Source organism: Salmo trutta, chromosome 20 (assembly GCF_901001165.1).
Source record: "Salmo trutta chromosome 20, fSalTru1.1, whole genome shotgun sequence".
Classification (NCBI taxonomy): Eukaryota; Metazoa; Chordata; class Actinopteri; order Salmoniformes; family Salmonidae; genus Salmo; species Salmo trutta.
In genome coordinates this window covers 46,137,262-46,162,106 of record NC_042976.1, presented here as the reverse complement: position 1 = coordinate 46,162,106, position 24,845 = coordinate 46,137,262, and the positions used below count along the sequence as shown (strand labels likewise).

General features: G+C 40.8%; 1 protein-coding gene across 2 annotated transcripts in view; it reads left to right on the top strand.

Moving 5' to 3' along the window:
- The window catches only part of LOC115156178 (inactive dipeptidyl peptidase 10), a 330,943-nt gene that overhangs the window by 174,104 nt on the left and 131,994 nt on the right, over window positions 1-24,845 (top strand). For both annotated transcript variants that reach the window (XM_029703529.1, XM_029703530.1), the window contains exons 2-3: window positions 7,900-8,014; window positions 10,833-10,928. In XM_029703529.1, the coding sequence (XP_029559389.1) occupies window positions 7,900-8,014; window positions 10,833-10,928 (211 nt within the window). The remainder of the gene's footprint in view (window positions 1-7,899; window positions 8,015-10,832; window positions 10,929-24,845) is intronic.

Sequence of the window (24,845 nt, the reverse complement as noted above, 5' to 3'; positions counted from 1 at the left end):
AGATCAGGAAATAATCTATCTATTTTTACCCATATTTAACCCCCTTTTTTAGGTACTTAAGTACTTCCATATACACTGAGTGTCCAAAACATTAGGATCACCTGCTTTTTCCATGACATAGACGGATCAGGTGAATCTAGGTGAAAACTATGATCCCTTATTGATGTCACCTGTTAGAAAACAGGTTAAAGAAGGATTTTATGCCTTGAGACAATTGAGACATGGATTGTGTAAGTGTGCCAAGTGAACGGGCAAGACAAAAGATTTAAGTGCCTTTGAATACGGTATTGTAGTAGGTGCCAGGCGCACAGGTTTGAGTGTGTCAAAAACTGCAACGCTGCTGGGTTTTTCATTCTCAGCAGTTTCCTGTGTGTATCAAGAATAGTCTACTACCCAAAGGACATCCTGCCAACTTGATGAAACTGTGGGAAGCATTGGAGTCAACATGGGCCAGCATCCCTGTGGAATGCTTTCGACACCTTGTTGAGTCCATTGCCCTGACGATTTGAGGCTGTTCTAAGGAAAAAAGGGGGTGCAACTGTGGGAAGTCCCGGTGCAGCTAATAATAGAGGAAGTGCTCCTGTTTTCTTTGTGATGACTTGCGTTAATGCTCCATTGTTCTAAATCAGTAGTTGTTTAGTAAACTATCGCCTGGTCTCATAGACTAGAATCAACATACTAAAATAAAATCTACATGTTACGTTTGGTATGGTTACAGAAGACAGAAGTTTACTTAAGGCAAAAACAAAAGAAGGGTGCTTGGTCATGGTGGATGAATGGGTGTGAAGGTTGCATGTTTGAGTCTCATCAAAGACAACTTTACCATTTTAGCTAATTAGCAACTTTGCAACTACTTAGTATGTTAGCTAACCCTAACATTAACCCTTTAACCTAACTCCTAACCTTAACCTAGCTAATGTAAGCTAACTAGCTAACATTAGCGTTAGCCACCTTGCTATTGTTTGCCACAACAAATTGGAATTCGTAACATGTCACACTGTACGTATTGAAAATTCGTGCCTTATACGAATTGTAATTCGTAACATATCATACGAAATGGATGATGGAAATCCACAAATTAATACATACCATACCAAACTTTAACAGACGGTATCATACCTATTTGATGTGTTCTGGATTTTAGTTTACTATGTTAGGTCTACCCTTGAGACCAGGTTGCAGATGTCGGAAACATGAAGTTGCTTGACCATGCTGTAGGTCAGGGGTCTGCATCAGGAGGCCTTTGAGCCAAAACCATCTCGTGACTGATTTTGTTTTGTCCCCCCAAAGTTTTAATATAAAACAATACATACATACAGTACCAGTGAAAGTTTGTACACACCTACTCATTCCAGAGTTTATTTTTTACTATTTTCTACATTGTAGAATAATAGTGAAGACATCAAAACTATGAAATAACACATATGGAATCATGTAGTAAACAAAAAAGTGTTAAACAACTCAAAATATATTTCATATTTGAGATTCTTCAAAGTAGCCACCCTTTGCCTTGATGACAGCTTTGCACACTCTTGGCATTCTCTCAACCAGCTTCATGAGGTAGTCACCTGGAATGCATTTAAATTAACAGGTGTGCCTTGTTAAAAGTTAATTTGTGGAATTTCTTTCCTTCTCAATGTGTTTGAGCCAAACAGTTGTGTTGTGACAAGGTAGAGGTGGTTTACAGAAGATAGGGCTATTTCGTAAAAGACCAAGTCTATATTATGGCAAGAACAGCTCAAATAAGCAAAGAGAAATGACAGTCCATAAATACTTTAAGATATGAAGGTCAGTCAATGCGGAACATTTTTAGAACTTTGAAAGTTTCTTCAGGTGCAGTCGCAAAAACCATCAAGCGCTATGATGAAACTGGCTCTCATGAGGACCGCCACAGGAAAGGAAGACCCAGAGTTACCTCTGCTGCAGAGGATAAGTTCATTGGAGTTACCAGCCTCAGAAATTGCAGCCCAAATAAATGCTTCACTGAGTTTAAGTAACAGACACATCTCAACATCAACTGTTCATAGGAGACTACGTGAATCAGGCCTTCATGGTCGAATCGCTGCAACAACAAAAAACACTTCTAAAGGACATCAATAAGAAGAAGAGACTTGCTTGGTCCAAGAAACACGAGCAATGGACATTAGACTGGTGGAAATCTGTCCTTTGGTCTGATGAGTCCAAATTTTAGATTTTTGGTTTCAACCACCTGTCTTTGTGAGATCTAGAGTAGGTAAATGTGTGGTTCCCACGGTGAAGCATGGAGGAGGAGGTGTGATGGTGTGGGGGTGCTTTGCTGGTGACACAGTCAATGATTTATTTAGAATTCAAGGCACACTTAACAAGCATGGCTACCATCCCATCTGGTCTGTGCTTTGTGGGACTGTAATTTGTTTTTCAGCAGGACCCAACACACCTCCAGGCGGTGTAAGGGCTATTTGACCAAGAAGGAGAGTGATGGAGTGCTGCATCAGATGATCTGGTCTCCACAATCACCTGACCTCAACCCAATTGAGATGGTTTGGACCACAGAGTGAAGGAAAAGCAGCCAATAAGTGCTCAGCATATGTGGGAACTCCTTCAAGACTGTTGGAAAAGCATTCCAGGTGAAGCTGGTTGAGAGTGCCAAAAGTGTGCAAAGCTGTCATCAAGGCAAAGGGTGGCTACTTTGAAGAATCTAAAATGTTTAACACTTTTTTTCTTTTTTTTTACACTTTTTTGGTTACTACATGATTCCATATGTGTTATTTCATAGTTTTGAAGTCTTCACTATTATTCTACAATGTAGAAAATAGTCAAAATAAAGAAAAACCCTTGAATGTGTAGGTGTCCCCAAACTTTCGGCTGATACTGTATGTGTATTAAAGTAGTAAACAGTATTTGGTCCCATATTCATAGCACATGACTACATCAAGTGTTTAGAAATGAATGATAAATATTTTTTTTGTGTCATTTTGGAGTCACTTTTGTAAATAACAATAGAATATGTTTCTTTACTCTTCTACATTAATGTGGATGCCTCCAATGATTACAGACATTCCTGAATGATTCATGTATAATGATGAGTGATGCTTAAATATACCCTCCCCCAAATTAAACGCTAACCTCCCCTGTTATTGTGATGGTGAGAAGTTAGCATGTCTTGGAGGTATGATGCCGTATTTGTGCATCTGTAACTTTCTCACTCATCATATTCACGATTAATTCAGGACTATCCGTAATCATGGTAGCATCCACATTAATGTAGAAGTGTTTAGAAACATATTCTATTCTTATTTACAATAGAAGTGACTCCAAAATTACAAAATACATTATTTAGCATTCATTTTTATTGGACAAACATTTTTGTGAAACACAACCAAAACAAACACCAAATACACCCAACAAGTTTGTGGAGTTACAATTTTGATAATAATTGCATGCTAGGAATATTGGACCAAATACTAAACTTTTGACTACTTTAAACCACATAAGTGAATTTATCCCAATACTTTTGGTCCCCTAAAATGGTGGACTATGTACAAAAAGTGCTGTAATTTCTAAACAGTTCACACGATAAGGATGAAAATACCCTAAAACTGAAGCGGATAGTCTGCACTTTAACCTCATAGTCATTGTATACAGAGCCAAAACAACCAAAAATGTGTCACTCTCCCAATACTTTTGGAGCTCACTGTAACTAACAGGGATATTTTATGTGTACCTACAAAACATCTCAACCCTAACTCCCCATAGACATGTGCTTCTTCTCCCTTGAGTTTCTTCTCTGAGACATAGATAAATGAAGGCTCTGGTTACATCCCAAATGGCACCGTATTGCCTACACATTGCACTACTTTTGACCTATAGGCCCTGGTGAAAAGTAGTCCACTATAAACAGAATAGGGTGCCTTTTGGAACACAGCCTTTGTCTGATTGCTTATTGCCAGAGCTGTCAGATATTTATTTATGGTTTTCAGTGTCTCCCTGCAACACAGACTGCACACTCCGATGTGGAGTAACATAGCACATTTGGAAGATGAATGACATTCTATGACAGAAAATCAAAGGGCAAAAAAATTGGCTTCTGAAAAATTGTGTGGGCAGCCATATTAGTTTTATGACTGTTGTTTTATTTGGACTGTAAACCGAAATGAAAACTCTGTCTAGACTGCTGAAAGTAAAGAAAGTTAGACTTGCAGTGCTTCTAGATGGCAACATGCTTGTTTGTTTGGGCTCTACTGTTTAGCTGTAAGTGAAACACACCCAGGCCATTTTTTTAATTTTCCTGGAGGCTAGGCATTTGTCAGGGCCCTACCACGGTTTCCTAATCCCCATAATGGTAATGGAGAGACACATCGGGCCAGAACTCTCATGACTCTATCTTTGCTCATAATTGAGTTAATAAATGAAGGATGATGATTCCAAAACTGCTAAGTAGGAAATTGTAGAAAGAGAAAGAGAGAGTGAGGTGAAGAGAAAAGCTCATGCATGGAGGGCTTTGGCAATTTAGAGCTGCTGTCAACATTCAAGGACAAGGCAGCCTTTTTTGTGGAATTAATGAAATGAGCGTCAGCCTAACCTCTGATAATAGATCAGCCTCCTGGGCCTTTGGGGGTCGTAAATGATACAACACTTTGTTCCCAGAACGAAGGGGTGCCCCCTGGCATGCAAATGTGGACAGCCGAAAACTGCCCTCTCCATAGCTGTTGGAGAGGTGCTTGAGCATTTGAACATTTCCCAGAGCAGGAGAAATACGATGGTTTGGTTTACAATTACCCTGTGAAACCTCCAAGATACACATTTAATAAACAGACACTGAACGCCTCCTCTGGAAGATGGAGCAGAAATGTCTAAAAAAAACGTTTTGATACAGCGACCTGGGTTTAACTGGCCATTTTTCTTCTTCACCCCTTCTAGCCAATCACATCTTAGAAGTGGGTCGGGGGCCAGTAACCCCCTCCCTGTACCTGCAGAGTTTTGTGGGCAATTGAAGCCAGGAAAGCTAGTGGTTTGGATGATGTGGAGAGAGGGTCTTAATGTTGCCACCTTATCAGAACTAGCAGATGTGGATGAAGGAGAGCCTTTTTAAGACCACTGAGGCAGAACTCTGACACAGTGCCACAGCCTCTTACACCACCAGTGCATGGCTATTAACGTAGGCGGCCATCTTGACCCGATGACCAGTGTCCTTTCTCCATGTTAACCTGTGAAATTGTTAAACGCAAACCGCGTTGTGTTTCTGTCTTGTCGAATAGAGGTAATGACACACGCTGATACTGTACAGCTGGTAAAAGGCTGCTTGTTTGTGCCAGGGAGTTGCTACAGTAGTTGGGGGTCATGAAGTTGGAGTGTGAGAGAGAGACTCCGAGAAAGGGTTTAATGCAGTGGAGAACAACTGCCCCCTCTCATTGAAGCCAGGGAAATTCAAGGCAGACCGTGGTACTGCAGGCATTGTTGTTATTTCCAACAATGCAGAGTAAAGATAAGATAAAAATTAGGAATAAATACACAGTGAATAACATAAAAATAATGAGGAAAAATAACATGGCTTTATATAGGGAGTACCACTACTGAGTTGATGTGCAGGGGTACGAGGTAATTGAGGTAGGTAACAGGCAAGATAATAGACAGTTGCAGCAGTGTATGTGGTGAGTGTGAAAGCGTGTGTGTGTGTGTGTGTGTGTGTATGGTGTCAGTATGCATGTGTGTGCATGTTATGTGGGTGTACGTGTGTGTGTGTGTGTGTGTTAAATAAAGGTTAAAAAAAATGTTTTTAATATTTGTGCGTTGAAGTGTCAGTGTATGTGTGAGTGTGTGGGTAGAGTCCAGTGGGTGTGCATAAAGTATGTGCAAGAGAGTTAGTGCAAAAAAAGGGTCAATGCAGGTAGTTCGGGTAGCCATTTGATTACATTTTAACTGTCTTATTTAGAAGTCTTATGGCTTAGGGGTAGAAGCTGTTCAGGGTCCTGTTGGTTCCAGACTTGGTGCATTGGTACCGCTTGCCGTGCAGTAGCAGAGAACAGTCTGTGGATTGAGTGGATGGAGTCTTTGACAATTTTTTGGGCCTTCCTCTGACACCGCCTGGTATAGAGGTCCTGGATGGCAGGGAGCTCGGCCCCAGTGATGTGCTGGGCCGTTCACATTAACCTCTGTAGTGTCTTGCGGTCGGATTCCAAACACTTGTTTAAACCAAGCGATGATGCAGCCAGTTAAGACGCTCTTGATGGTGCAGCTGTATAACTTTTTGAGGATCTGAGGGCCCATGTCAAATCTGTTCAGCCTCCTGGGAGGCAGGAGGTGAAAGGACGCAGGAAGTGAGCAAATCTAATTGATTAAAGGCCAGAGTCTCCATTATACGCCATCTTAGCCGTCATAATTTTGCTTCAATGCGCTATTGAGTCATCACATAGGAATGAATGGTGTCACGTGATCGATGGCTAAAACCATTATTGTTATTTTATTGTTACTTTTTATAATTTTTTACTTTAGTTTATTTGGAATATTTTCTTAACACTTTCTTGAACTGCACTCTGTTGGTTAAGGGCTTGTAAGTAAGCATTTCATGGTAAGGTCTACACATGTTGTATTCAGCACATGTGACAAATACAGTTTGATTGAATTTGATATATACAGTCATTGGTTTAATGAAAACGATTCAACCATGCAAATAGCCTTTCCCTCTTGAAATGCAAATTATGAAGTATTAACTTGCATTTTTCATAAAGTCTCTTCATGCCAATTACTCTGAGCTCCTCCATGCAACTTATAAACAACTCCCTACCTCGGAGTTGAATTTAAACACAAAATGCCATAATGTTGCTTGTGTTATTCATTGAGCCCCACCGCACAGCTTAGATTGAGCCCTATCATGCAGCTCATTTTGAGCCTCGCCATGGGGCTGGTTATCAATGCAGCTCAAGGTGACATGCTGAAACATCGTGGCTAGCACATTGACTATTATACAGCTGAATGAGTAACTTTTGTGACTGTATTATTTACTACTTTGTTATCTACTATTACAGATTTCTAATCTTAATTTGATCATCCTGTTGTTGCAGGAAATGCAAACTTATGTACAAGGTTTAAAAAGGCTTCTAAAGTTTGTTATTTCCGCTTCAAAATTTCTAATTTGATTTGCCCTAACTAAAAATGTATCAACCCATGCAAAAATGTCAATTCATTATTTCCACACAATAATTCACAATTTCTGTTGTGGCAGGCTTATTTTCCTGCTTTGAGAAACCGGTCAAATTGAGATCCTTCACCTGTACCTAGTGCATGAGTAAACATTTACTTTGCTATCATTGACATTGTCACAATCACTGACATTGCTATTGTGACACAAGGACCAGCACTTAATCCTAACACACTGTGCTGTTTTACTATTGTGTTTTTTTTCTTAGGTCGTGTACATTGTATCATAGGGATCAACCCATGCTAACTCATGCTGCTTCCTAATGTGTCCATGCTTCAAAATGAATGTGTATGGCATGCACAATGTCTGTGATCTGGGAATTGGATTTGGCTTTCAATTTGACATTCCAGCAATTTTACGTTATGGGTATGTTTATTGTAAGCTCCTACATAACACTTTGACTCAACATAGAAGAACTCATATATTGACAATCTGTGGTCTTGAAAATAGTTTGTCTGGATGGAAGCAAGAAAATAGAGCTAGGAAGAAAATGGCCTCAAAATTATAACACTTATGTGGGGTTGTTATCCTTTTGTGTGTTTATCCCTCTGTTTTGTGGCTCTGTGAGGCTAGGTATGTCTACTTTTAGCTGAACTTTGGTGTTTTCCAAAGATTTTGAAAGTTATTTTCCAGAACGCTCTTTTGACATCTGTTGCTCTCTCTCTCTTTCTCCCCATTCTCCCTCTCCCCCTCTCTCCCTAACTCTCTCTGTTTCTCTACAGGACCTTGGTGCGGGAGCTCCACCTGACAGGAACTGGAAAGGAATTGCTATTGCTCTGCTGGTTATATTGGGGGTCTGCTCTCTTATCACCATGTCGGTCATCCTCCTCACTCCCGGTACGGTATTGGGCATAGATAATAAGTACACTAACAAACAGATTTGTGTTATGCAGGATTTACATAGCTAGTGCAACATAGGTGGTTCTGTGCCTGTGCTTTGGCTTAGCAAGCTATCGGTGACAGTAGCATCTTGAAATCAGCACCGAAATTTGATAATTGCCTAACATACAGTATCTCAATGTTCTTTTTTATTACATTTGGGCTACATGTTCAGTGGTGCTACTCATTCTTAACTTGGAATTGTGATGCTTGCACCTTGTATATTGACTTAGTTTCAGCACTCAGCTGTTCATCAACATCCTCAATTTGCTGCAATTAAGAACAGTTTATGCTGAGTGACGTACTCAGACATCTTTGGAATGACTCACAGATGAACAGAGACCACATTGTCCCCTGGTGCTCCAGACAATTTAAAATCCCTTGAGTATCTGCTGGACTAGCTATCTATTGCATTTGGCTGCCACATAATTTACAAACAGAAGTACTTTGTAGTTATCCAGCCCGGGCCAACATGGCTGACATTCAAAATCATTTGGCCCTTCTCTCTCTGCACAATTAGCAGCTGTCCTTCTCGACGGTAGTTTACAAATGGCTTAACAACGTCCTCTTTTATTAATGGCTTAATATTTTACAGTTAAAACATGTTTATGAAAGCTATTTATTACACAGCTGAGAGACTCAGGTAGGATAACAACCATTTTAATTACCATTGCGTGTATGGGTTGTGTGTGCGTGCATGCCTACTACATACACTATCGTTCAAAAGTTTGGGGTCACCTGGAAATGTCCTTGTTTTTTAAAGAAAAGCAACATTTTTTGTCCATTAAAATAACATAAAATTGATCAGAAATACAGTGTAGACATTGTTAATGTTGTAAATGACTATTGTAGCTGGAAACGGCTGATTTTTAATGGAATATCTACATTATTATCAGCAACCATCACTCCTGTGTGCCAATGGTTGTGTTAGCTAATCCAAGTTAATCATTTTAAAAGGCTCTTTTGCAATTATGTTAGCACAGCTGAAAACTGTTGTGCTCATTAAAGAAGCAATAAAACTGGCCTTCTTTAGACTAGTTGAGTATCTGGAGCATCAGCATTTGTGGGTTCGATTACAGGCTCAAAATGGCCAGAAGCAAATAACTTTCTTCTGAAACTTGTCAGTCTATTCTTGTTCTGAGAAATGAAGGCTATTCCATATGAGAAATTGCCATGAAACTGAAGATCTCGTACAATGCTGTGTACTACTCTCTTCACAGAACACGCAAACTGGCTCTAACTAGAATAGAAAGAGGAGTGGGAGGTCCCGGTGCACAACTGAGCATTAGTACAAGTACATGTCTAGTTTGAGAAACAGGCGCCTCACAAGTCCTCAACTGGCAGCTTCATTAAATAGTACCCGCAAAACACCAGTCTCAACGTCAACAGTGAAGAGGTGACTCCGGGATGCTGGCCTTCTAGGCAGAGTTGCAAAGAAAAAGCCATATCTCAGACTAGCTAATAAAAAGAAAAGATTAAGATGGGCAAAAGAACACAGACACTGGACAGAGGAACTCTGCCTAGAAGGCCAGCATCCCGGACTCGCCTCTTCACTGTTGATGTTGAGACTGGTGTTTTGCGGGTACTATTTAATGAAGCTGCCAGTTGAGGACTTGTGAGGCGTCTGTTTCTCAAACTAGACACTCTAAGCTGTCATCAAGGCAAAGGGTGGCTACTTTGAAGAATCTCAAATATAAAATATATTTTGATTTGTTTAACACCTTTTTTGGTTACTACACGATTCCCTATGTGTTATTTCATTGTTTTGATGCCTTCACTATTACTCTACAATGTAGAAAATAGTAAAAATAAAGAAAAACCCTGGAAGGAGTAGGTGTGTACAAACTTTTAATTCGTACTGTATTTGTAATCATATTTTTTGGAATGGCAGACGATGCTGCTAAATGAATATACTATAAGGGAAACACTGATCATTTCTCTATATCTCTTTCTCTCTCTCCCTCACCCCTCCAACCTTCCCTCGCTCTCTGTTAAATCCCTGGCTGCCTCTTCATCTGAATTTAAAAGGTTGCTCAAAGTGTCTGCCTCTAGAGCAGGTGAAGCTGTCCAAGTGCATCCAATCTTCTGATAAGATTTTATCCTGACTTATTTTATTCATAAAGGCTAAAGTAAGCATCACACTCAAGAGTCCCAAAAGCTTTAAAAACTGCCCTAGATTAAAGTCCCTGTTTCCAGACCACTCCACATCTCTAGTCCTTGGTATATTACTCTGTGTCATTTGTCTGACTAAATCACAGACCTAAGACATTATAAACAGCTGGATGCAACATGTATAGTTACTAGTTACTATACAGAACACACTATAAACATAGATCTAGAATCAGATTAACTTACCCACCAATGCTGACCTTGACCAGGAGCAACAGCATAATGCTGACCTTAGATCAGTGTCTAGAGGCAACCTCTTGCCGGCATATGTCTGGGATAGCTTCTAGGTCAAGACCAAGGAGTAAGACTCTGATTGGAGACTGACTTGATGACCCTAAGTTCTGGGTAACCCCAAGTTCTCGAAAATGTCTTCCAGTTCCTCAGAAAGACTGATGCAGCAAGCTTCACAAATTCAAAAAAAGAAGCAATAATACACCCCTTTTCCTTTAGTATCATATGCCTTATTGCTATTATTTGCTCCTTCTATGAGAGAATAAACAATGCTGGAAACTTCAATAATGATCAAATAATGATTTGATCATTATTGAGATCCCAGTGATGATAGAGTGTGTAATTAATAAAAACATTTTGTGCTTTTTTTTTTAAGCGGACAGCCAAGCTGGAAGTGATACCAAACTCACAGTGGAAGATCTGTTCAAGCCTGAGTTTGTTGCCCACGACCCGGAGGCCAAATGGATCAACGGTAAGTGCCAACACGTATACCACAACTCTGCAATAGCTGTTGGATGATGGACAATTTTGATTGAACTTGGTTGCAATGTGAGCAGAATGTTGTGTGACATGGTGCATGTCCTTACTTCTTTAAACAAGGTGGTGTAGATTGGCAACGAAGCCTCTCTGTTGGGAGTTTATTGTTGCTGGTCATGTGAATATTTAGTTATTTAAGCATTTTTGTAACTGAACACAAAGCTGTGGCAGGATCTAGGGAAAGTATGTGGAGATCATGCCTGCGTCTTTATTTTCAAAGTTAGGCTTCATTGATACAGTCTCTCACTTTGGTTTCATTGTTCCCAAAATAACGGAATCAGTTATATCTATGTAGTATATACTGTATATGTGGTATGAGTAAGAATGCTTCAAAACACCTAGAAATAAACTGCTTTGTTGGAGGCACTTAGCACACTTACACAAAAATAAACACTACCTCAAAATCATGTTAGACATTAACAAGATCTTGATATACTGAAAGTCTGCAGTCGGTTCTGTAAAGCGAAAACAAAGGGCTGAGTTGGTTCGACAGCAAAAGGATGAATGATCCCTCACCTGCCTTCAACCTTTTTTAAAGATTTCTATGATATCTGACCTATAGTTACTTACAATTTGAGTGAAATAGTTTTCCTTCCCCCCAAAAAAAGTTTGTTAAAAACAGCTTTTCTGCTGGAATGGTGTGGGCGTATCTCAACAACAGAATGCTGTGGGTGTATACCAGTCATTAAAAATATTCAAGCAAGAAGACCGCTGATTGACCAGCTCATCCTCCTTCAGACCGCTGATTGGCCAGCTACTTTAAATGTGGCGCAGTAAAACAAACTTATATAATTCATTGTCAAACAGAACCAGGCTTGCATGTCTCATATCCCAGCCTTTGTGTATACCAGCAACTGATTATGCAAATTCAGATACTGAATTTGTACTGTCTTTTCTATCCCTCTGGTACATATTTACATTGTATTGATTCCTTATCTGCTGGATGGTGCTTGCATGTTAAAGTAAGAGCCTGGAAGAGCAGATCTCTGAATAAAGCGTGTTAAGTGAAGCAAAAGTGAATCTGATTATGGTTGTGTTGTACAGACAAGATAACGATCACATTGAGAGAATGGGACGCCGACTCCCTAAGACGCTCCGGAGAACCAACTTACAATCTGTTTTTCTTTCCTGCTTTCCCGATGCCATTTGGGCTGTTTGTTTCAGATTCCTCTCTGGCCTTAACTGCTTGACTTCGATCGCATGCACCCAATTGGCCACAGGGAAGAAGCAAGGGCTTTCTGTCCATCAATATTTTATCACCTCAGTGAAATTTCTCCACTATCTCCGCATCACCATCTCATTCACAGAGCTGACCTCAGGCTAGAGATAGAGAGGGATAACATTGCGTCAAACCAGTCAGAAAGCCAGGTTTATGAGTACGGCTTTGAGAATAAATGGGACAAAATGGACCCCAGACAAATAGGATGAGATAACAAATAGACAGTGAGTGTAAGATGGGAGACCTGAAATTGATCGTGGTGTGGCTTTGTAGGTATTTAGATGATCAAGATGAGAGAGTGGCTTTAGATCACTGATGGGCAGCTCCAGTCCTCGAGGGCCTGATTTGTGTTACACTTTCCCCCCCAGCCCAAAAGCTAACACAGCTGATTAATAAACTAATTGCATTCTAAACTGAAGACCATAATTAGTTGAATATTGGAGTCAGGTGTGTGAGGTGGGGCTGGGGCAAAAGTGTGACACCAACGACTGGAGTTGCCCATCTCTGCTTTAAATAGTTTAGATTGGAAGCTTTAGATTGGAAGCAATACTGTATGTAGATTGGAAGCTATACTGTATGTAGTGCAAATGTAGACGTGCAAGGTTATATTAAAACTAGGGCAGATGAAGGTAATGTGTTAAATACAGTTAATGTTAGATATCTTTAAAAGCGTACATTTTTTGTAACGCATTTAATCGCATCTCCATTCCTTCACTCAAAAGTCTGTGTTTCCGCATGGACCCTTTTAAGAGCAACACACAACGCGCACTGCCTGTGGGTTGTCACTAGTTACCCCAGCCACAAAATGTTCTATATCGTAAAAATTCATTAATACTAAAATGGGCTTTTTGGTCTTAATTTAAGGTTAGGGTTAGGTATAAGGTTAGTAGTGTGGTTAAGGTTAGGGTTAAGGTTAAGTTTAAAATCGTATTTCAAGAAGATAATTTGTAGAAATAGGCGGTTTAGCCTTAATTGTGCTGGGGGAGGAAAGAGAGAAATGGGAGATGGGAGAATTAGAGGGAGTATACCTAAGATCACATAGGACACCAGATAAGACAGGAGAATTACACCAGATATGGTAGATTGACCCTAGCCCCCCGGCACATAGACTATTGCAACATAGATACTGGAGACTGAGACGGGGGGCTGGGGGACACTGTCCAAAGTTATCACCGGACACAGCCAACCAGGCAGGATATAAACCCACACACATTTCCAAAGCACAGCCCACACACCACTAAAGGGATCAACACACTAACTTACTACCCTGAGAGAAGGCTGAGTATAGCCCACGAATATCTCCCCCACCGCACGAGCCTGAGGACAGGAAGGATGGAAGAGTGCGAGCAACAAGTGACTCAGCCCCTTTAATAGGACAGATGCAAAGAATCCCAGTGGAGAGAAGGGAGCTAGCCAGGCAGAGACTGCAAGGGTGGTTCGTCTCTCCAGTGCTTTGCCGTTCAACGTTGCAACCCTGAGCCAACTACACTCAATCATAGGACCTACTGAAGAGATGTGTCTTCAGTAAAGACTTAAAGGTTGAGACTGAGTCTGCATTTCTAACATGGATCGGCAGACCATTCCATAAAAATGGAGCTCTAGGCCTCCCGAGTGGCGCAGTGGTCTAAGGCACTGCATCGCAGTGCTAGCTGTGCCATTAGAGTTTCTGGGTTCGAGTCCAGGCTCTATTGCAGCCAGCCGCGACTGGGAGACTCATGGGGCGGCACACAATTGGCCCAGCATCGTCCGGTTTAGGGGAGGGTTTGGCTGGCAGGGATGTCCTTGTCCCATTGCGCACTAGCGACTCCTGTAGCGGGCCGGTCGCAGTGCATGCTGACACGGTCACCAGGTGCACGGTGTTCCCTCCGACACATTGGTGCAGCTAGCTTCCAGGTTAAGTAGGCATTGTTTCAAGAAGCAGTGCGGCTTGGTTGAGTTGTGTTTCGGAAGATGCACAGCTCTCGACCTTCGCCTCTCCCGAGTCCGTATGGGAGATGCAGCGATGAGACAAGACTGTAACTACCAATTGGATACCACAAATTGGGGAGAAAAAGGGGTACATTTTTTTTCAACAAGTAGTATTTGGAACTCTATAGGAGAAAGCCCTGCCTCCAGCTGTTTACTTAGAAATTCTAGGAACAATAAGGAGGCCTGCGTCTTGTGACCGTAGCGTATGTGTAGGTATGTACGGCAGGACCATATTGGCGAGATAGGTAGTTGCTAGTCCATGTAGTACTTTGTAGGTTAGCAATAAAACCTTGACGACCTTGGCTGTGCTGTGTGCTCTCGGTCTCAGTAGCTAGTAGCTGCTGTAAAGTTGACCTGTCTCTCTTGTAGTGCTTAAACGCCCACACCAGTAGAAATCCACTTTTTCGAGCTAAAAGACGATGATCAGAGCTTACCTACAGTATGATGTTGCACAACGATTTAAGTCAATAAGTCATCGTTTTAGTTATTTGGGCTTGAAGTGACAAATCTGAACTGCCCACTTCGTGCAAATCTGTGTGAATGTGGTGTCTTTTTCTATGATAAGACATTCGCATTTTTTTCAGCCTATGTTTCGTTTAAGGGCTGAGTTTTATTTAAATGTTACCACTCATCAGCATGGCATTTTTTATTAATCATAAACGGGCAGGTATGTTATTCTTCTCTGTGACTAAGATGAGCCAAACACCCTCGTGTTGACTTGGCTGCCTGAGCCATGGAGCAAATAACAACAGGCGGTGCAAACTTCACTTTTTTCCTGAAAATGATCATAATCCATTGGGTAACTTGTCAATTTTCACTTGTTTTTTAGCTAATCTGTATTAAAAAAATATATATATATATATATATATGACCATTTTGTAAATGGTAAAATTTCTTAATATGATAGGATAGAATTTTGCGAACCTACTCTCCCCGTCGACCTAAGATGAAAGGCTTTGACCACTAAAGTTTTGCTTCACTAAATGCTCCACTGCTTTGATTGGTGTAACGTTAGCTAGAGTCTATCCAGATAATGAAAAGGCACCCGTGCCAAAAAAAATCAAGGAACTTAGTTACATGTCATTTGGGGGGGATCATGAGAAAAGTCATTGTCGCCAATCATTTTACTTCCATGTGAGAACCATGTACCACAGCTGAATCCTGGCAGCAGCCTACTAAAGGTTGCACCGTGTCAATTACAATGTAGAAAAATTTATATCAGCTATCTTTCAATCGGGTCTCCTTTAAACATTCTCTATGCTCGCAGCTTTGAGCAACAATTTTTGAAGGAAAATATACAGTTAGTTCAATCATAGACACATTCCCAGGTGTTTGTTTTAGATAACAGCATAACTTAAGTGCAAATTAAGTTTTTGCTAACTACCTAGCTAACCAGACAATAATGTTTACAATGGAATGGTTGAATGCCTATCGATTCAAGTCTAATTTCCCACACTGATTTTAATCCGAACAGGACAATCGTTAAGCTGCTGTTTATCTTTTAGTTCTCAGATCAACTATTTAGGCAAATTATCCACATTTGTGTAAAAGTTTGTGACTAGTTAATGTTGAAGAACATGAATAAGTAGGCTAGATCTAACAACTGTATGATATTTTACATGAACTCAGACCTGGCTGATCTTTTGGTATTGTCTTAGAATATTTCCTGAACAAAAATATAAATGCAACGTGCAGCAATTTCAAGTTACAGTTCATATAAGAAAATCAGTCAATTGAAGTAAATCCATTAGGCCCTCATCTAGGGATTTCACATGACTGAGCAGGGGTGCAGCCATGGGCGGCCCACCCACTGGGAAGCCAGGCCCAGCCAATCAAAAAGAGTTTTATTACAGACAGAAATACTACTTAGTTTCATTAGCTGTCCAGATGGCTGGTCTCAGACGATCCCGCAGGTGAAGAAGCCGGATGTGGAGGTCCTGGGCTGGTGTGGTTACACGTAGTCTGCAGTTTTTAGTCTGGTTGGACGTACTGCCAAATTCTCTAAAATGACGTTGGAGGTGCCTTATGATAGAAAAATGAACATTAAATTCTCTGGCAACAGCTGTGGTGGACCATCCTGCAGTTAACGTGCCAATTACACAGTCTCTAAACTTGAGACATCTGTAGCATTGGGTTGTGTGACAAAACTGGACATTTTAAAGTGGCCTTTTTTGTCCCCAGCACAAGGCACTTATGTAGTGAGCATGCTGTTTAATCAACTTCTTGATATGCCACACCTGTCACGTCCTGATCATAGAAAGCTTTTATTTTCTATGGTAGAGTAGGTCAGGGCGTGACTGGGGGGTTAGTCTAGTTTATTATTTCTATGTGGGGTTCTAGGTTTGTTTTTCTATGTTGGTGATTGTGTATGATTCCCAATTAGAGGAAGCTGGTAATCGTTGTCTCTAATTGGGGATCATACTTAAGTAGCATGTTTTCCACCTGTGGGTTATGGGATATTGTATTTTGAGTAAGTGTATGTAGCACCACTGTAGTCACGGTTCATTGTTCGTTTATTGTTTTTGTTAAGTTTCACTATTAATAAATTATGTGGAACTCAACATTCGCTGCGCCTTGTTCCGTTTCTACAAACGAACGTGACAACACCTGTGAGGTGGATGGATTATCTTGGCAAAGGAGAAATGCTCACTAACAGCTATGTAAACAAATTTGTGCCAATTTTTGTATGGAAAATGTCTGGGATCTTTTGATTATCTTGTCAAAGTAGTAATGGAAAATTTCGGGCATCTTTTATTTCAGCTCATGAAACATAGGACCAACACTTTACATGTTGGGTTTATATTTTTGTTCAGTATAGTTTATTTGGAGTGTTCTTCCCCTTTAATAAAACTATATTATAACTGCAACCCAATGTAATTTTTTTTTTTAAATCACATCTTTAATTTGGGTCAAATTTGAATAAAAATAATGCCAAAATTAGAGAGAAATACACTTCTGGGATATGGGACCAACACTTTACATGTTGCGTTTATATTGTTGTTCAATATAGATTGCAAAGGGTGAATATGTGGGATGCATGACATGGTTGATAGGAGAATCAATGGAAAAGTGTAAATCAAATCAAAGCTTTGATTGATGCTGCCTCTCCTGAGTCCATGAGGCTAAAGATTAGTGTGACAGAGATGAAATACTGCTGCTATGTATGAATGATACAAATTGATGCAAAGAACAGATGATTGGTTAGATGGAAGGGATAGTTTAAGAGTATAGATGATAAGTGGAATCAGTTCAGTTCCTTTAGTTCCTTATACTATTTATTTACATATTCCTATTCTTCAACATCTCTAACAGGATTTATCCCTCACCAACTGAATTCTTGCCTTTTATCCCATATCTTTGGTGTCTGATTTTGAGTTTTCTTCAAGCCCCCGAGTGGCAAGTTAGAGTGCCACAAGTCTGAACTGCAGTAACCTAAAAGGATACACATTATGTAAATTAGTGCAGAAGGCCTGGGAGGTTTGACCAATCCAGTTCAAGATTTTTTTTCATATCCCCCATTAATTCCACAGTCAAAACATGCTCTACCAGCCAGTTGAGAAAACAGTTAAAGGGTTATTAATAATAGGGTGTTCAGCCTCCACAAGCCAGAACAACTTCAATGCTCCTTGGGAAAGATTCTACGAGTGTCTGGAACTCGATTGGAGGGATGTGACACCCTTCTTTCACAAGAAATTCCATTATTTGGTGTTTTGTTGATGGTGGTGGAAAATGCTGTCTCAGGAGTCCCTCCAGAATCTCCCATAAGTGTTCAATTGGGTTGAGATCTGGTGACTGACACACACCCTTTAAACCCAATATGCTCCTTTGAGACCCTTCTTTCAAAGTCACTGAGATCTCTTCTAGCCACAGTAGCAACTGAGCATTTTTATACATGACCCTAATATTATGGGATGTTAATTGCTTAATTAACTCAGGAATTACACCTGTGTGGAATCACCGATTTTCAATATACTTTGTATCCCTCATTTACTCAAGTGTTTCCTTGATCTTGGCAGTTATCCTGTATCTACCCAGCAAACATGTACCTTTCCTACATTAGTTAACATTCCATGCAATAATGCCGATACGAATCTCTCTTTCTCTCTCCCTCTCTCCATCTTGTCAGTTGAGGGAAATGACCATTTATGCATCATTGCATGTTGATAATTTGTTATTCCGCGTAACCAGCTAATGAAGAGCAGTATAAACATTACAGGGAGACAACTGGCAAAAGTATGCACATGTGTGAAGTGTGACATAGAATGTGTACCCCAGCTGTTGTTTTCTGTGTCTGCATGTGTGTGTGTGTATTCCTCTTTGTGTGTGTGTGTCACAGTCAGCCACTGTCACGCAATGCTCTCTCTTTGTCAGTCTCTATCAGTATTAGCACAGCCTTCCCTTGAGGGCTGAACATCCTCAACCTGCCAGTGACAATCTGGTGAGAAGAGTGTCACATCAGCTTGCATCTTGTAGTTTAGTAACATAACACATGAATTACCAGTTGGCTCCATTACCCTCTCACGTCCTATCCTTCACTCACCTTACTAGTCAGTTCAGTAACCAGTCAGTTCTGTTACATCCTACATCTACCAGTCGACTCTGTTAATATGTAACATGTCAGTTCTGTTACTCCCTCGCATCCAGTCAACTCTGTTAAGCCACGTACCAAGGTTGTCCTGGAAGAAATGAAAACCCGCCAAATGCGGGTAGATTTTGTCATTATCAGGAAAGAATGGCCAGTGGTCACACAGAGCATTTGGGGTCAGGTTTTTTTTGTATCCAAATGCAGAAGTTGGTCAAATTGACAAGAAAGGCTACTTTCTTGGCCAGTTATAAAGCTCTGGAAAAAATTAAGAGACCACTGCAAAATGATCAGTTTCTCTGGTTTTACTATTTATAGGTATGTTTTTGGGTAAAATTAGCATTTTTATTTTGTTCTATAAACTACTGACAACATTTCTCCCAAATTCCAAATAAAAATATTGACATTTAGAGCATTTATTTGCAGAAAATGACAACTGGTCAAATAAGAAAATAGATGCAGTGTTGTCAGACCTCGAATAATGCAAAGAGGTATTCATTTTTAAACAACACAATACTAATGTTTTAACTGAGGAACTAAAGTAAACTAAACTTTAGAGTGTTTTCTATCCAAATCAAACAATTATATGCATATTCTAGTTTCTGGGCAGGAGTAATAACCAGATTAAATCGGGTGCGTTTTTTATCCGGCCGTGAAAATACTGCCCCCTATCCTAAACAGGTTAAGTCAAGGATCGGTAGAATAGTCCGTTTTATGAGGGTATGTTTGGCAGCATGAGTGCTTCGGCTTTGTTGCGAAATAGGAAGCCGAGTCTATAATTTAATTTGGGATTGGAGATGCTTAATGTGAGTCTGGAAGGACATTTTGCAGTCTAACCAGGCACCATAACATGTGTAAATTTATTTTGCAACTGTCACGCTCTGACCTAGGAGAGCTGTGTTTTCTCTGTTTAGTTAGGTCAGGGTGTGATAGGTGGGTGGTCATTTTATGTTTTGTTTTCTATGTTTTGGCAGGGTATGGTTTCCAATCAGAGGCAGCTGTCTATTGTTGTCTCCGATTGGAAGCCATACTTAGGCAGCCTGTTTTTCCCTTTGTTTTTGTGGGATCTTGTTTTTGTGCAGCTGTGTTTATTGCAGCCCCAGTACGTCATGTTTGTTTCTGTTTCACCTGTTTCTTGTTTTGTTCAGGTTCACTAAATAAATATGTGTAACTACCGGCACGCTGCGCCTTGGCTGATTTATGACAGGGAATACGAAGATAGCACTCGTGACAGCAACGCTCGCCCACGCAACACAGGCTGTCTGGTCAGCATGTTAGGAGCACATCATGTACTCCTTGTAAAAAATGTCAGAGTAGAGCCCTGAACTATAATAATACACAAGCCATATCACTCAGACTTTGATGGCAGGGTAGGCTCTTTGTTGATTCTTGATGTTCAGTTTTAGGACTGTTTATCTGTTTTTACTATTGTATCTAAATGATTTATTTTAACATACATTGGTTGAAAGATGCAGGTCACAAAAATTAAATTAAATTAAGCATTACTTCTTACTGTCAAGTGTCAGTTGTGCAGAGGTGAGGACGGAGTCAGGCGCAGGACACAGAACTGAGTAAAATAACGTACTTTGCTCCGAAAAATAATCAGTCAATAAATCCACGCAGGGATAACAAACCCTAACACAAAAGGCTAACACAAAAACCAGGAAACAATCACGCACAAAACATAATGAGAACCAGAGGGTTAAATAGGGAAATAATAATAACGTAATGAGCACCAGGTGTGAACAATCAAGACATAACAAATGGAAAAAGAAACGTGGATCGGTGGCAGCTAGAAAGCCGGAGAGGCACCATGACACTTACTAGTAACATTTATTGTTTGAGAAAAACAGAAGGCATGCTCATTAGTTAAAAAAAAAAAATGTATGGTGTAATTATGGCAACAACAAAAAAATGTGGCTGGTAAAAAAATTTGAGTGGCTGGTCGATTTATTTGATCTACCTGCCACACTGGCTGGTGGACCGAAAAGTGAATTTCCCATCCTGTTTGTAACATGTTTGTTACATCCTGTTTGTCAATTCTGTTACTCCTTCACCTCCAGTCAACTGTTACTCTGTAACATGTCAGTTTGCTACTCTCTCACATCCAGTCAACTCTGTTTCTCTGTACCATGTCAGTTCTATTACTTCCTCTCTTCCAGTCCTCTCATATAGGCCTACAATCATTCCCATTATTTTGCTTACACCATTAGTCTGTTCCATGTGTTTATATCCTTTTTTGTTATACTGTATTTGTATTGTACAATTCGTAAGGCTATATTATATGTAGAAAAGTTGTTGAAAACGACATTAGAATGACCGTGATCTTGTTTCCAGACACTAGTTTCCGCCCAAATGCATGAAGAGTCTGATAGACCAAACATCAAACTTGGCCTTTCTTAGCAAATACAGAAAGTCCATGAAAAACTCCCGGTGCATAGGCATTGGCTTAATCTACCAAACAATCCTCTCCCACCACATCTTCCTCCTAGCCTCGCAGTCATGTGATTTGCTCAAATTAAATGACAAATACTTTATTCAGAACAGTTCTGAACTGTGTGTGTCACACTCACAGCCTACCCATCTGCTTCATCTTGGTTCCCCTCACAGTAACCCTCAACCGCACCTAGATTCTCTAATTTACCTGATTAGCTCCGTAATTAAGTAAATTAAGTCACTATATTCGTCTGCCACTTGCCATTAAGAAGCCAGAGGTAAAGAATGGCCTCAATCTTGTCAGCTGCCAATGATCAGTAGAGCAGGATGCAAAGAACACATCAGAAACAAGTAAAAAGGTACAAGGGCGTCCGTTTTAGTGTTTTTCCTCTTGCATGCTTCTGCAGCATCGTTCTCTGGGGTTAATGAGAAATCCCATGCTCCGGTGCCTGCCATTAATTAATGTTTGAGATTCCCCAAGCGGCGCTGTAGGGCATCATAGTAAGGGAGAATGTGCCAGGCCTGTGTGTGTTTGCGTGTGTGTGTATGCATGTGTGTCTGTGTGTGTGCGGAGGGCGTTAATGGCATAATTTAGTGCTTAAGCAGCTCCAGCAGTGCAGGCAGCCAGACACAGCTGGATGGAGGGAGGGGAAAAAAGGAGAAACAGAGGAATGGGTGTAATATCCTTACACCTCTCTCATACTTTCCACAGAGACAAATATTCTGTTTTGAAATGCTGCCTCGTTTGTGCAACATCCTCCAATGTCAGTCACCTGTGGTGTAGAGGCCTCTATAAAATGTTTGTATTTGCTATTATTCTCCCTCTATTGCAGGGTTACTGTGACACCAATCAATTCCAGCAAGTGCGGGCACACCCATTATCCCTATTCTGAACAGTGAGGGAGAATGATTAAAACTGTAAAACTATATATTTTTTGTCTATCGTTGTCCGTCTCTTTTTCGCATCACTGACTTTTCCTCTGCCATTGTTCCTAGTTTTACAGGAGTTGTGAGGCGTTGTACGGTATCCCATGATGTGTCAATTTGTTCACCATGATCAGAGTCAGAGGAAAAGTTTGGAAATCTGTGTTATTTTCAAGTCATTTGCGTGTTTTTCCTGATTAAGTTGGGTAGAAAATACCTTTTGATTTGGAATTCCCAACAGACCTGCCAAAAATACAAAGAGAGAAAGCTTGTCAGTAATTGTCAGTAAGAAAGTTAAACACAGACAATGAGTACGAAATAAATAGAAAGACAGATGTACTTCCAGAGATGTGAGAGAGCTATAGAGAGTATAGTAGAGAGTTTAGAGAAATACATGTTCTACAAACTGTGATGTGGAAACAGTGGGGTCTCCAAAACAGAAGCAGAGCGAGAGATTAAGATAGGGGAAAAGTGAGACATCTCTCTTGGTCTCTGATGAGGAGAACCATTCCAGTCCCGTGGTGTTCCTCACATCCATGTGTGGCAGGTGGAAATGACTGCCTCGATCTCCTGTTGATTCTATTTATCGGAATCGGTAATCTCCTGTCGATACTGGCCAGACATTGGGTCTCCAGCCCAGTTGATTCCCATTGATTTCCCAATTCCATAACAGGGAAAAGTGGCAACATTCCCCCTCCCACTTGGTTTTCATAGAACCACAACACTCCACTCACACCTAAGGTAGCCTATTAATGGTAGCCTTGTAATACACAGTAATACACCGTCCAATCCTGTGTTATGTAACTGACCAGTGTGTGATACTCTGTAATTATCATATCTGTGTTAAGTCACACTGTTTCGAGAAGGAGGACAAATGTAGTTGCTGGCAGGCAGGCCCTTGCCGACTGGTGAGCAATCGGAGAAGGCCATTTAGTGGCATCCTGACGAGTCTAGGTATTGATTTGCGCTCACCTGGTGGTGTGGGTGAGGGAGGGCCAATGAGAGCTGACAGAGATGTATTAGATAAGGGTGCGTGGCTGGCAGGGCTCAGCAGTAGGCCAGCACAGGTTAGAGCCACCAGCCACTGCTCAGTGAGAAGTTTGGAACTCGACTTTATGACAGCACATAGGACTTTCACTTTAAAGCCGGCAGGTTTTAAATAACACTTACATCGTGTGGATCCTCTGACCTTCATATCATCTAGACCCACTCTCCTGTCCAGGACGTTTACAACTGTCTGCTGACTGCAAAGACCCCTGCCTTTCCTTGGCATTGATCACGTCAAACAAAATCAAAACCATGAGACGATTATGTCTAGCCCATGTGGCGCATAGTTTGGATCACAAGGACTGGGATATGTTCCGTGTTGTCTCTGAGAATATCATTGACGTACACACTGACGCGGTGACGGAGTTCATCAGGGAGTGCATAGGGGATGTTGTTCCTACTGTGACTATTCAAACCTACCTAAACCAAAACCGTGGATAGATGGGAGCATTTGCGCAAAACTGAAAGCACAAACCACTGCATTTAACCACGGCAAGGTGACTGGGAATATGGTTGAATACAAACAGTTCAGTTATGCCCTTCGTAAGGCAATCAACAGGCAAAACGTCAGGACAGAGACAAAGTGGAGTCAAAATTCAACTCCTCAGACACAAGACATATGTGGCTGGGACTCCAGACAATCACTGATTACAAAGGGAAAACCAGCCACGTCGTGGAAACGGACGTCTTGCTCCCGGACAAGCTAAATGCCTTCTTCGCCCGCTTTGAGAATAACACAGTGCCACCAACGCGACCCGCTCCCGAGGACTGTGGACTCTCGTTCTCCATGGCTGACGTGAGTAAGACATTTAACCTCTCTAGGGTAGGGGGCAGTATTTACACATCCGGATAAAAAACGTACCCGATTTAATCTGGTTATTACTCCTGCCCAGAAACTAGAATATGCATATAATTGTTTGATTTGGATAGCAAACACCCTAAAGTTTCTAAAACTGTTTGAATGGTGTCTGTGAGTATAACAGAACTCATATGGCAGGCCAAAACCTGAGAAGATTCTATACAGGAAGCACCCTCTCTGACCATTTATTGGCCTTCTATAGCCTCTTTATCGAAAACAGAGGATCTCTGCTGTAACGTGACATTTTCTAAGGCTCCCATAGGCTCTCAGAAGGCGCCAGAATGGGGAATGATGATTCTGCAGTCCCTGGCTGAAAAACAGTAGCGCATTTGGAAAGTGGTCGATCTGAGAACAATGAAACGGGGGTGCGCGTGCACGTGAAGAGTCCATTTTCTTCTTTCAGTCTTTGAACGAAAACAACATCTCCCGGTCGGAATATTATCGCTATTTTTGAGAAAAATAGCATAAAAATTGATTTTAAACAGCGTTTGACATGCTTCGAAGTATGGTAATAGAATATTTAGACATTTTTTGTCGCAACATGCGTCCGCGCGTCACCGTTTGGATAGGGACATGAACGCACTGACAAAACAGAGGATATTTGAACATAACTATGGATTATTTTGAACCAAAACAACAATTGTGGATGAAGTAGAAGTCCTGGGAGTGTATTCCGACGAAGAACAGCAAAGGTAATCCAATTTTTCTTATAGTAATTCTGAGTTTAGTGAACGCCAAACTTGGTGGGTGTCAAATTAGCTAGCCCGTGATGCCGGGCTATCTACTCAGAATATTGCAAAATGTGCTTCATCCGAAA